Source organism: Protopterus annectens, chromosome 15.part0 (assembly GCF_019279795.1).
Source record: "Protopterus annectens isolate FY-2018-M chromosome 15.part0, PAN1.0, whole genome shotgun sequence".
Classification (NCBI taxonomy): domain Eukaryota; kingdom Metazoa; phylum Chordata; order Ceratodontiformes; family Protopteridae; genus Protopterus; species Protopterus annectens.
The window spans coordinates 773,933,556-773,948,853 of NC_056749.1; the positions used below are offsets into that span (position 1 = coordinate 773,933,556).

A 15,298-nucleotide genomic window follows, 5' to 3' on the forward strand; every position below is an offset into this window, starting at 1 on the left:
GCTAATGATGTCCTTTGTTTTGTAGGATTAGCTACTGCTATTTTAAATACAGGTTTTAGGAGGGAGTTCTATGCTTTAAAAGAAAACTGCAATAGTCCACTTTAGAGGCTTGCGATCTCATGCTAGTTATCGTGGGGAAGTACCTGATGAAGTATTAATTTCTAAGAGTGATCATATATGATCAGCATGTCAAAGAGGTTGAATGCTTGTGGTGAATTTTACATGTTAGAATAAATGGCTTCGACAAGAAATGCAGATGTATAGCTGGTTGAAGGAATGACCTACATTCAGTGTGACAGACTTATTTTCAGTTTTTTTCAATGTGTTTCAAGTAAAATGAATGAAGCAAGGCATATGTTCTGAAGATTAATATGAAATGTCTTAAAGAATAGTGGAAAGGAATGCTTATTTGTTAGTGGCACAGACGGTAGGAAGTGGAGATCTTTTTATTTTGTTTGGGAAATTTCCTTAGTCTAGTAATATTGCTGAAGAACCTTGGAGTATGAAGTTGAAGGAAATTAAAAGCAAGTTTTTTATGAAATAGTAATAGTTTTAAGCCTTATCTAAGTGATGTTGTTGACATTAAAATATATGCGTTATACTATAGTTTCTGTAGTGATGAGTTGTCTAGGGTAAAGGGTAGAAGCTCGGCATTTTGATGATGATATTGTTTTCTTTGCAGCTGCTGCATTATTATAGGTTCATAGGTTCATACCAGGCTATCTGCCCTAGGGCATTTATAAGCCTAGCCAGAATGTGTTTGGCTTTCGCCACCCATTTTAAATTTATTTTGCTATGCCCTTTTTCGAGGTTAGTATACTGTGCCTCTGTCTAACAGTGACACAGAAGTGATACCCGGGGTAAACCTACGATCTCCCATCCACTCATCAAGATTCCTCTTGAAGAGAGTCAATGAGGGACTCTGCCTAACCTGGACTGGGCATTTTATTCCAGAGTGAAGGGAGCCTCTGGGTTATGAATCTGTCCCTCCAGTATGTCCTATTTATTTCAGTGCTGAGGTTCAAGTCTCTCGAGCGTGTAGCTCGATGGGATTTGGATTTTCTGAGGTGCAGCATGTCCATTAATTCCAGGTTGGACATGGCTTTATACGTCAGGCACAGATCGCCTCTGAACAGGCGGTATGCCACTGAGTAGAGCTGGAATTTCTTTAACCGGGCAGCATATGGCATCTGTTTGAGCCCTTTGATCCTCTTGGTGAGGTACTTTTGGGGTCTTTCCAGTTGCTGCAGGTGTCTGGTAAGGTACATCCCAAAAGGGGCATTGTACTCAATTATGGGCCTGATGAGGGATGAGTAAAGAGGCACGATGACCTCCCTGATCTAGATGTGAATCCCTTCATGATTAGGTGGGCTATATAAAATGTTTTTCTAACCACTTTGGCCACGTGGTTGTCAAATGAGAGATTGCTATCAACTTGGGTCCCCAGGTCCCTAATTACTTCTTCTGTACTTAATGGATTACCACCTATGTGGTAATTTGTGGGCACTTTGTTTTTGCCAAAGGGGATGACTATACACTTTTTGGCATTTAGCTTGAGGCCATGGCTCTGGCACCAGTTGTCTGTTTCTATGAGGCGCTTTTGGAGGATGCTTGTGTCGGCTGGAGAGTCGATTATGGTGCCCAGTTTGCAGTCATCTGCTAACTTGGTCAGCCACAGTCCTTCCGTGTTGGCCTGTACCTCCGAGAAATATATACCGAACAAGAGAGGTCCCAGGACTGAGCCTTGTGGGACACCACTTGTAACTGGTTTGGAGTCTGACATGGCTCCAGCAATTCTAACCATGTGGGTTCTGTCCTTGAGCCAGTTTGCAATCCATCTAGTGACATAGGGGTTTATATTTAAGCTGGTGAGCTTATCTATAATGCCCGAGTGGGGTATTGTATCGAAGGCTTTTGTGAGGTCCAGGTAGGCTGTGTGGGCCACCTTCCCCTCGTCAATGGCCTTGGTGACTGTTTCAAAGAAATCAACCAGGTTTAAGAGGCAGGATCTGCCCTTAACAAAGCCGAACTGGGTAGGATCCAGTGTCTGTAGGTCCCCAATATCTTTATTTATGAGGTCCATGATGATCCTTTCCATAGCTTTGCAGACCAAGCTAGTCAGGCTTATAGGGCGATAGTTTCCAGGATCCGTTGAGGCACCAACTTTATGGAGAGGGACCACTGTTGCTGTACGCCACTCTTTGGGCACATATCCTATAGTAAGGCTAAAATTGAGCAGTAGTTTTATGTTTGGGTTTAGCTCTTCTTGGAGTTCATGTAGGACGCAGCCCGGGACACCATCTGGTCCCATTGATGCTGTGTTTTGTGCTTTGGAGAGGGCGGCTCTTAACTGAGCATCTGAGATGTCAGGGGGCAGCACTCTGCTGGGATAGATATTTGCCCTTTTGGTGGGGAGTGGGGGGAGAAGTTTGCGCTGAACCTGTCAGCTAGGATGTTGGCAATGTCTGTGGGTTCAGTGTATTTTTTGTCATTTTGGACTAATTCTGAGCATATCTGGGAATTACCACCCAGGTTCCTAACATAACTAAAGAAAGCCTTGTGAATATCCTTAGTGTCCTGTGCAATTTTTCTCTCGAAGCTGGCCTTAGACAATTTTATGAGTGCCCGTAGTTTTTTGCTAATACTGATCAGTGATGCCTTCCCTTTTTGGGATTTTGCTCTATCATTTAGTAGTTTCCTCCTTCTATTGTATAGTTTGTTTATGGCTGGGGTCCACCAGACAGGACGTCTGCCTTTGGAGGATTGGGTCTTGGTTTTATTTGGGATTGCATGATCCATGCATTCCTGAAGGTGTTCATAGAATGCGTTTATAAAGGATTCTGCGGTCTGGGCTGTATTTTCCACAGGCCCGGGGGCTTTGAAGGACTCCACCTCGGTTTTGAGGAGTGTGAAATTTGCTTTAGAGAAGTTTTTCACTGTGGTTTTCTGGGCAGGGGGTGGGGTCGGGATGTGAATATCCAGTGAGATTAGTTTATGGTCTGATCTTACCAGTGAGGGATACACTTCTGGTCTGGAGCATAGAGTCCTCATGTTGGTGATGATCAGGTCCAGTATGTTTTCCCTCTTGTGGGAGTGGTAACAAGTTGTTCCATAGCATTTGAGTTTATAAATTCTAGGAACCTTTGGGCTAGGGTGTTGGAGCTAGAGTAATGCTCCCAGTCTATGGTTGGGTAGTTGAAGTCTCCCAATATAATGGTGTTTGGAGAGACCTTCATATTTTCCAGTGTTCTCAGGAAGGCCGAGTGGGGTTCCTGGGTTTGGGAGGGTGGTCTGTAGCAGGCTATAAACTGGAAGGCAGTTTTACCCACTGTTAGTTGCACATGGATAGTCTCTGATGCTTCGTGCTGTGCCACCAACCTGGAGGTGTGGGTATCTTTGATGAATATCGATATTCCCCCTCCTTTTGTGGTTCGGTCCAAGTTTTGGGACCGAAAAGCATGGTATGAGGTATAACCTGGTAGTGTTGGGGTGCTCTCGGGAACTCTGAACCAGGTTTCTGTTACTGCACAGATATCGATGTTCTCCATGCTAAGGAGAGTTTTGAGTGCGTGCATCTTGAGGTTTAGACTTCTGGCGTTGAGTAGCATTACTCTTAGTTTCTTATCCCTTGTGATACCTATGGAGGTGGGTTTGTCTTTTGAGCCTTGCCTAAAAAAGGCACTATGGGGGTAGCATTAAGTAAACTAATACATTTATGGGTGTTATATTGGCTGTCGAGAAGCACTTGGACTATAAACTATAGAACTGTAATGTTTTCTCAGTTAAAATGACATTAACTATTTAAAGCACCTGGGATGCTGCTCAGAATTTCAGCAGTGTAGCAGTCCGATAGTAATTGGTGATCTTATTTGAGATTTGAGATGCCGGGAGGTTAACGCTGTGTATCAGCGACCTGGGTTCTGTTTTCTGTAACTTTAGTGGTTAGTAGTACATTGCTACCATGACTCTCAGCTGACCACACTTTTGCAGAATATTCATATTTTTGCCCCATATATTTGGTCTGTTCTTCATAAAATATGTGGTTTATGGCAGATCATCTAGGACTAAAGTTATTAAATAATGACATACATTTGAATTTCAAACTTCATGTCTTTCGCTACTTAACATGCTAATGTATAATGTGTTGTTATAGCAACTTTTTTTTTAATTTATAAGAGCACTATTTAAAATGTTACCTGATTTCGGGTCTTTGTCCACCCATTCATTGTGTCATGCTTTATCCAGAGTTCTTGTGCTAACAGGTTCAGAACTATGATAGATTCTGGTGTACAACTAAGAAATCTATTTTTCAGCTGAGAGCATGTAACCAATACATTTTTTTAACTTTAGGAATCAGTCCTTATCCTGGAATGCCATTGGACTCCAAGTTTTATAAGATGATAAAGGATGGATGCCAGATGTGCAGCCCTGATTTTGCACCCCCTGGAATGTAAGAAGATTTTGTTTTATCTTGCAGCTGGTGTTAAATAAGTCACAGCTTTCTGAATGGGTCATCTTCCTGGTGCATCGGGATGAAGCCCCAAGTGTGATGCAGACAACATGTAATCCAGCAGTCCATCTGGTATTGGAGAAGCTAGTCCTCAAGGGAGGGAGGGGAGTGCAAAACAACAGCACATAAATGAATGGAGGACTATGGTGCACTGTCAACCCACAGAGGATATACTTCACAGCAGCTAATGCATGCAACAATCAGGCCACAATGTACACTTGCCTGCCAAGTTGTGTATGTGCTGTACGTAGAGCAGGACATGCTGTACGTAGAGCAGGACATGCTGTACATGGAGCAGGACATGCTGTACATGGAGCAGGACATGCTGTACGTAGAGCAGGACATGCTGTACATGGAGCAGGACATGCTGTACATGGAGCAGGACATGCTGTACATGGAGCAGGACATGCTGTACGTAGAGCAGGACATGCTGTACATGGAGCAGGACATGCTGTACATGGAGCAGGACATGCTGTACATGGAGCAGGACATGCTGTACATGGAGCAGGACATGCTGTACATGGAGCAGGACATGCTGTACATGGAGCAGGACATGCTGTACATGGAGCAGGACATGCTGTACGTGAGAGCAGGACATGCTGTACATGGAGCAGGACATGCTGTACATGGAGCAGGACATGCTGTACATGGAGCAGGACATGCTGTACATGGAGCAGGACATGCTGTACATGAGCAGGACATGCTGTACATGGAGCAGGACATGCTGTACATGGAGCAGGACATGCTGTACATGGAGCAGGACATGCTGTACATGAGAGCAGGACATGCTGTACATGGAGCAGGACATGCTGTACATGGAGCAGGACATGCTGTACATGGAGCAGGACATGCTGTACATGAGAGCAGGACATGCTGTACATGGAGCAGGACATGCTGTACATGAGAGCAGGACATGCTGTACATGGAGCAGGACATGCTGTACATGGAGCAGGACATGCTGTACATGGAGCAGGACATGCTGTACATGGAGCAGGACATGCTGTACATGGAGCAGGACATGCTGTACATGGAGCAGGACATGCTGTACGAGAGCAGGACATGCTGTATGAGAGCAGGACATGCTGTACGTAGAGCAGGACATGCTGTACATGGAGCAGGACATGCTGTACGTAGAGCAGGACATGCTGTACATGGAGCAGGACATGCTGTACGTAGAGCAGGACATGCTGTACGTAGAGCAGGACATGCTGTATGGAGCAGGACATGCTGTACATGGAGCAGGACATGCTGTACATGGAGCAGGACATGCTGTACATGGAGCAGGACATGCTGTACGAGCAGGACATGCTGTACGATGGAGCAGGACATGCTGTACATGGAGCAGGACATGCTGTACATGGAGCAGGACATGCTGTACGTAGAGCAGGACATGCTGTACGTAGAGCAGGACATGCTGTACATGGAGCAGGACATGCTGTACATGGAGCAGGACATGCTGTACATGGAGCAGGACATGCTGTACATGGAGCAGGACATGCTGTACATGGAGCAGGACATGCTGTACATGAGAGCAGGACATGCTGTACATGGAGCAGGACATGCTGTACGTAGAGCAGGACATGCTGTACATGGAGCAGGACATGCTGTACGTGAGCAGGACATGCTGTACATGGAGCAGGACATGCTGTACATGGAGCAGGACATGCTGTACATGAAGCAGGACATGCTGTACATGGAGCAGGACATGCTGTACGTAGAGCAGGACATGCTGTACATGGAGCAGGACATGCTGTACGTAGAGCAGGACATGCTGTACATGGAGCAGGACATGCTGCGTGAGAGCAGGACATGCTGTACATGGAGCAGGACATGCTGTACATGGAGCACGACATGCTGTACGAGAGCAGGACATGCTGCACGTGAGCAGGACATGCTGTACGTAGAGCAGGACATGCTGTACATGGAGCAGGACATGCTGTACATGGAGCAGGACATGCTGTACATGGAGCAGGACATGCTGTACGTAGAGCAGGACATGCTGTACATAGAGCAGGACATGCTGTACATGGAGCAGGACATGCTGTACATGGAGCAGGACATGCTGTACGAGAGCAGGACATGCTGTACATGGAGCAGGACATGCTGTACATGGAGCGGGACATGCTGTACGTAGAGCAGGACATGCTGTACATGGAGCAGGACATGCTGTACATGGAGCAGGACATGCTGTACGAGAGCAGGACATGCTGTACATGGAGCAGGACATGCTGTACATGGAGCAGGACATGCTGTACATGGAGCAGGACATGCTGTACGAGAGCAGGACATGCTGTACATGAGAGCAGGACATGCTGTACATGGAGCAGGACATGCTGTACATGGAGCAGGACATGCTGTACGTAGAGCAGGACATGCTGTCGAGAGCAGGACATGCTGTACATGGAGCAGGACATGCTGTACATGGAGCAGGACATGCTGTACGTGAGCAGGACATGCTGTACATGGAGCAGGACATGCTGTACATGGAGCAGGACATGCTGTACATGGAGCAGGACATGCTGTACATGGAGCAGGACATGCTGTACGTGAGAGCAGGACATGCTGTACATGGAGCAGGACATGCTGTACATGGAGCAGGACATGCTGTACATGAGAGCAGGACATGCTGTACATGGAGCAGGACATGCTGTCGTAGAGCAGGACATGCTGTACATGAGAGCAGGACATGCTGTACATGGAGCAGGACATGCTGTCGTGAGAGCAGGACATGCTGTACATGGAGCAGGACATGCTGTACGTGGAGCAGGACATGCTGTACATGGAGCAGGACATGCTGTACGAGAGCAGGACATGCTGTACATGGAGCAGGACATGCTGTACGTGAGCAGGACATGCTGTACATGGAGCAGGACATGCTGTACATGGAGCAGGACATGCTGTACATGGAGCAGGACATGCTGTACATGGAGCAGGACATGCTGTACATGGAGCAGGACATGCTGTACGAGAGCAGGACATGCTGTACATGAGAGCAGGACATGCTGTACGAGCAGGACATGCTGTACATGGAGCAGGACATGCTGTACATGGAGCAGGACATGCTGTACGTGGAGCAGGACATGCTGTACATGGAGCAGGACATGCTGTACGTGAGCAGGACATGCTGTACATGGAGCAGGACATGCTGTACATGAGAGCAGGACATGCTGTACATGGAGCAGGACATGCTGTACGTGAGCAGGACATGCTGTACATGGAGCAGGACATGCTGTACATGGAGCAGGACATGCTGTACATGGAGCAGGACATGCTGTACATGGAGCAGGACATGCTGTACATGGAGCAGGACATGCTGTCACGTGGAGCAGGACATGCTGTACATGAGAGCAGGACATGCTGTACATGGAGCAGGACATGCTGTACGAGAGCAGGACATGCTGTACATGGAGCAGGACATGCTGTACATGGAGCAGGACATGCTGTACATGAGAGCAGGACATGCTGTACATGGAGCAGGACATGCTGTACGTAGAGCAGGACATGCTGTACATGGAGCAGGACATGCTGTACATGGAGCAGGACATGCTGTACGTAGAGCAGGACATGCTGTACATAGAGCAGGACATGCTGTACATGGAGCAGGACATGCTGTACATGGAGCAGGACATGCTGTACATGGAGCAGGACATGCTGTACATGGAGCAGGACATGCTGTACATGGAGCAGGACATGCTGTACGTGAGCAGGACATGCTGTACATGAGCAGGACATGCTGTACATGGAGCAGGACATGCTGTACATGGAGCAGGACATGCTGTACATGGAGCAGGACATGCTGTACATGGAGCAGGACATGCTGTACATGGAGCAGGACATGCTGTACATGGAGCAGGACATGCTGTACGTGGAGCAGGACATGCTGTACGTAGAGCAGGACATGCTGTACATGGAGCAGGACATGCTGTACATGGAGCAGGACATGCTGTACGTGAGAGCAGGACATGCTGTACATGGAGCAGGACATGCTGTACGTGGAGCAGGACATGCTGTACATGGAGCAGGACATGCTGTACATGAGCAGGACATGCTGTACATGGAGCAGGACATGCTGTACATGGAGCAGGACATGCTGTACATGGAGCAGGACATGCTGTACATGGAGCAGGACATGCTGTACATGAGAGCAGGACATGCTGTACATGGAGCAGGACATGCTGTACATGGAGCAGGACATGCTGTACGAGAGCAGGACATGCTGTACATGGAGCAGGACATGCTGTACGAGAGCAGGACATGCTGTACATGGAGCAGGACATGCTGTACATGGAGCAGGACATGCTGTACATGGAGCAGGACATGCTGTACATGAGAGCAGGACATGCTGTACATGGAGCAGGACATGCTGTACATGGAGCAGGACATGCTGTACATGAGAGCAGGACATGCTGTACATGGAGCAGGACATGCTGTACGTAGAGCAGGACATGCTGTACATGGAGCAGGACATGCTGTACATGGAGCAGGACATGCTGTACATGGAGCAGGACATGCTGTACGTAGAGCAGGACATGCTGTACATAGAGCAGGACATGCTGTACATGAGCAGGACATGCTGTACGTAGAGCAGGACATGCTGTACATGGAGCAGGACATGCTGTACATGGAGCAGGACATGCTGTACATGGAGCAGGACATGCTGTACGTAGAGCAGGACATGCTGTACGTAGAGCAGGACATGCTGTACATGGAGCAGGACATGCTGTACATGGAGCAGGACATGCTGTACATGGAGCGGGACATGCTGTACGTAGAGCAGGACATGCTGTACATGGAGCAGGACATGCTGTACATGGAGCAGGACATGCTGTACATGGAGCAGGACATGCTGTACGTAGAGCAGGACATGCTGTACATGGAGCAGGACATGCTGTACATGGAGCAGGACATGCTGTACATGGAGCAGGACATGCTGTACATGGAGCAGGACATGCTGTACATGGAGCAGGACATGCTGTACATGGAGCAGGACATGCTGTACATGGAGCAGGACATGCTGTACGTAGAGCAGGACATGCTGTACGTAGAGCAGGACATGCTGTACATGGAGCAGGACATGCTGTACATGGAGCAGGACATGCTGTACGTAGAGCAGGACATGCTGTACATGGAGCAGGACATGCTGTACGTAGAGCAGGACATGCTGTACATGGAGCAGGACATGCTGTACATGGAGCAGGACATGCTGTACGTAGAGCAGGACATGCTGTACGTAGAGCAGGACATGCTGTACATGGAGCAGGACATGCTGTACGTAGAGCAGGACATGCTGTACATGGAGCAGGACATGCTGTACATGAGAGCAGGACATGCTGTACATGGAGCAGGACATGCTGTACATGGAGCAGGACATGCTGTACATGGAGCAGGACATGCTGTACGTAGAGCAGGACATGCTGTACATGGAGCAGGACATGCTGTACGTAGAGCAGGACATGCTGTACATGGAGCAGGACATGCTGTACATGGAGCAGGACATGCTGTACGTAGAGCAGGACATGCTGTACATGGAGCAGGACATGCTGTACATGGAGCAGGACATGCTGTACGTAGAGCAGGACATGCTGTACATGGAGCAGGACATGCTGTACATAGAGCAGGACATGCTGTACATGGAGCAGGACATGCTGTACATGGAGCAGGACATGCTGTACATGGAGCAGGACATGCTGTACGTAGAGCAGGACATGCTGTACATGGAGCAGGACATGCTGTACATGGAGCAGGACATGCTGTACATGGAGCAGGACATGCTGTACGTAGAGCAGGACATGCTGTACGTAGAGCAGGACATGCTGTACGTAGAGCAGGACATGCTGTACATGGAGCAGGACATGCTGTACGTAGAGCAGGACATGCTGTACATGGAGCAGGACATGCTGTACATGGAGCAGGACATGCTGTACGTAGAGCAGGACATGCTGTACATGGAGCAGGACATGCTGTACATGGAGCAGGACATGCTGTACGTAGAGCAGGACATGCTGTACATGGAGCAGGACATGCTGTACATGGAGCAGGACATGCTGTACGAGAGCAGGACATGCTGTACATGGAGCAGGACATGCTGTACATGGAGCAGGACATGCTGTACGAGAGCAGGACATGCTGTACATGGAGCAGGACATGCTGTACATGGAGCAGGACATGCTGTACATGGAGCAGGACATGCTGTACATGGAGCAGGACATGCTGTACATGGAGCAGGACATGCTGTACATGAGAGCAGGACATGCTGTACATGGAGCAGGACATGCTGTACATGGAGCAGGACATGCTGTACGTAGAGCAGGACATGCTGTACATGGAGCAGGACATGCTGTACATGGAGCAGGACATGCTGTACGTAGAGCAGGACATGCTGTACATGGAGCAGGACATGCTGTACATGGAGCAGGACATGCTGCACGTAGAGCAGGACATGCTGTACATGGAGCAGGACATGCTGTACATGGAGCAGGACATGCTGTACATGGAGCAGGACATGCTGCACATGGAGCAGGACATGCTGTACATGGAGCAGGACATGCTGTACATGGAGCAGGACATGCTGTACATGGAGCAGGACATGCTGTACATGGAGCAGGACATGCTGTACATGGAGCAGGACATGCTGTACATGGAGCAGGACATGCTGTACATGGAGCAGGACATGCTGTACATGAGAGCAGGACATGCTGTACATGGAGCAGGACATGCTGTACATGGAGCAGGACATGCTGTACGAGAGCAGGACATGCTGTACATGGAGCAGGACATGCTGTACATGGAGCAGGACATGCTGTACATGGAGCAGGACATGCTGTACATGGAGCAGGACATGCTGTACGTAGAGCAGGACATGCTGTACATGGAGCAGGACATGCTGTACATGGAGCAGGACATGCTGTACATGAGAGCAGGACATGCTGTACATGGAGCAGGACATGCTGTACATGGAGCAGGACATGCTGTACATGGAGCAGGACATGCTGTACATGGAGCAGGACATGCTGTACATGGAGCAGGACATGCTGTACATGAGAGCAGGACATGCTGTACATGGAGCAGGACATGCTGTACATGGAGCAGGACATGCTGTACATGGAGCAGGACATGCTGTACATGGAGCAGGACATGCTGCACATGGAGCAGGACATGCTGTACATGGAGCAGGACATGCTGTACATGGAGCAGGACATGCTGTACATGGAGCAGGACATGCTGTACAGAGCAGGACATGCTGTACATGGAGCAGGACATGCTGTACATGGAGCAGGACATGCTGTACATGGAGCAGGACATGCTGTACATGGAGCAGGACATGCTGTACATGGAGCAGGACATGCTGTACATGAGAGCAGGACATGCTGTACATGGAGCAGGACATGCTGTACATGGAGCAGGACATGCTGTACGTAGAGCAGGACATGCTGTACATGGAGCAGGACATGCTGTACATGGAGCAGGACATGCTGTACGAGAGCAGGACATGCTGTACATGGAGCAGGACATGCTGTACATGGAGCAGGACATGCTGTACATGGAGCAGGACATGCTGTACATGGAGCAGGACATGCTGTACATGGAGCAGGACATGCTGTACGTAGAGCAGGACATGCTGTACATGGAGCAGGACATGCTGTACATGGAGCAGGACATGCTGTACATGGAGCAGGACATGCTGTACATGGAGCAGGACATGCTGTACGTAGAGCAGGACATGCTGTACATGGAGCAGGACATGCTGTACATGGAGCAGGACATGCTGTACGTAGAGCAGGACATGCTGTACATGGAGCAGGACATGCTGTACATGGAGCAGGACATGCTGTACATGGAGCAGGACATGCTGTACATGGAGCAGGACATGCTGTACATGGAGCAGGACATGCTGTACGTAGAGCAGGACATGCTGTACATGGAGCAGGACATGCTGTACATGGAGCAGGACATGCTGTACGAGAGCAGGACATGCTATACATGGAGCAGGACATGCTGTACATGGAGCAGGACATGCTGTACATGGAGCAGGACATGCTGTACGTAGAGCAGGACATGCTGTACATGGAGCAGGACATGCTGTACATGGAGCAGGACATGCTGTGAGAGCAGGACATGCTGTACATGGAGCAGGACATGCTGTACATGGAGCAGGACATGCTGTACATGAGAGCAGGACATGCTGTACATGGAGCAGGACATGCTGTACATGGAGCAGGACATGCTGTACATGGAGCAGGACATGCTGTACATGGAGCAGGACATGCTGTACATGGAGCAGGACATGCTGTACATGGAGCAGGACATGCTGTACATGGAGCAGGACATGCTGTACGAGAGCAGGACATGCTGTACATGGAGCAGGACATGCTGTACATGGAGCAGGACATGCTGTACATGGAGCAGGACATGCTGTACATGAGAGCAGGACATGCTGTACATGGAGCAGGACATGCTGTACATGAGAGCAGGACATGCTGTACATGGAGCAGGACATGCTGTACATGGAGCAGGACATGCTGTACATGGAGCAGGACATGCTGTACATGGAGCAGGACATGCTGTACATGGAGCAGGACATGCTGTACATGGAGCAGGACATGCTGTACATGAGCAGGACATGCTGTACATGGAGCAGGACATGCTGTACATGGAGCAGGACATGCTGTACATGGAGCAGGACATGCTGTACATGGAGCAGGACATGCTGTACATGAGAGCAGGACATGCTGTACATGGAGCAGGACATGCTGTACATGGAGCAGGACATGCTGTACATGGAGCAGGACATGCTGTACATGGAGCAGGACATGCTGTACATGGAGCAGGACATGCTGTACATGGAGCAGGACATGCTGTACATGGAGCAGGACATGCTGTACATGGAGCAGGACATGCTGTACATGGAGCAGGACATGCTGTACATGGAGCAGGACATGCTGTACGTAGAGCAGGACATGCTGTACATGGAGCAGGACATGCTGTACATGGAGCAGGACATGCTGTACGTAGAGCAGGACATGCTGTACATGGAGCAGGACATGCTGTACATGGAGCAGGACATGCTGTACATGGAGCAGGACATGCTGTACGTAGAGCAGGACATGCTGTACGTAGAGCAGGACATGCTGTACATGGAGCAGGACATGCTGTACATGGAGCAGGACATGCTGTACGTAGAGCAGGACATGCTGTACGTAGAGCAGGACATGCTGTACGTAGAGCAGGACATGCTGTACATGGAGCAGGACATGCTGTACATAGAGCAGGACATGCTGTACATGGAGCAGGACATGCTGTACATGGAGCAGGACATGCTGTACGTAGAGCAGGACATGCTGTACATGGAGCAGGACATGCTGTACATGGAGCAGGACATGCTGTACGTAGAGCAGGACATGCTGTACATGGAGCAGGACATGCTGTACGTAGAGCAGGACATGCTGTACATGGAGCAGGACATGCTGTACGTAGAGCAGGACATGCTGTACATGGAGCAGGACATGCTGTACGTAGAGCAGGACATGCTGTACATGGAGCAGGACATGCTGTACGTAGAGCAGGACATGCTGTACGTAGAGCAGGACATGCTGTACATGGAGCAGGACATGCTGTACGTAGAGCAGGACATGCTGTACGTAGAGCAGGACATGCTGTACATGGAGCAGGACATGCTGTACGAGAGCAGGACATGCTGCACGAGCAGGACATGCTGTACATGGAGCAGGACATGCTGTACATGGAGCAGGACATGCTGTACGTAGAGCAGGACATGCTGTACATAGAGCAGGACATGCTGTACATGGAGCAGGACATGCTGTACATGGAGCAGGACATGCTGTACATGGAGCAGGACATGCTGTACGTAGAGCAGGACATGCTGTACGTAGAGCAGGACATGCTGTACGTAGAGCAGGACATGCTGTACATGGAGCAGGACATGCTGTACGTGGAGCAGGACATGCTGTACATGGAGCAGGACATGCTGTACGTAGAGCAGGACATGCTGTACGTAGAGCAGGACATGCTGTACGTAGAGCAGGACATGCTGTACGTAGAGCAGGACATGCTGTACGTAGAGCAGGACATGCTGTACATGGAGCAGGACATGCTGTACGTAGAGCAGGACATGCTGTACATGGAGCAGGACATGCTGTACATGGAGCAGGACATGCTGTACGTAGAGCAGGACATGCTGTACATGGAGCAGGACATGCTGCACGAGAGCAGGACATGCTGTACGTGAGAGCAGGACATGCTGTATGTAGAGCGGACATGCTGCACGAGAGCAGGACATGCTGCACGAGAGCAGGACCTGCTGTACATGGAGCAGGACATGCTGTACGAGAGCAGGACATGCTGCACGAGAGCAGGACATGCTGTACGAGAGCGGACATGCTGTACGAGAGCAGGACATGCTGTACGAGAGCAGGACATGCTGTACATGGAGCAGGACATGCTGTACATAGAGCAGGACATGCTGTACATGGAGCAGGACATGCTGTACGAGAGCAGGACATGCTGTACATGGAGCAGGACATGCTGTACATGGAGCAGGACATGCTGTACGTGAGCAGGACATGCTGTACGTAGAGCAGGACATGCTGTACATGGAGCAGGACATGCTGTACATGGAGCAGGACATGCTGTACGTAGAGCAGGACATGCTGTACATGGAGCAGGACATGCTGTACATGGAGCAGGACATGCTGCACGAGAGCAGGACATGCTGTCGAGAGCAGGACATGCTGTACATGGAGCAGGACATGCTGTACGTAGAGCAGGACA

The 15,298-nt window shown here is 49.6% G+C and overlaps 1 protein-coding gene across 1 annotated transcript in view; it reads left to right on the plus strand.

The window, feature by feature from the left end:
* Nucleotides 1–15,298, plus strand: part of LOC122789882 (mast/stem cell growth factor receptor Kit-like) — a 666,793-nt gene that overhangs the window by 553,400 nt on the left and 98,095 nt on the right. The window contains exon 12 of the mRNA XM_044057314.1: nucleotides 4,351–4,450. Within this exon, the coding sequence (XP_043913249.1) occupies nucleotides 4,351–4,450 (100 nt within the window). The remainder of the gene's footprint in view (nucleotides 1–4,350; nucleotides 4,451–15,298) is intronic.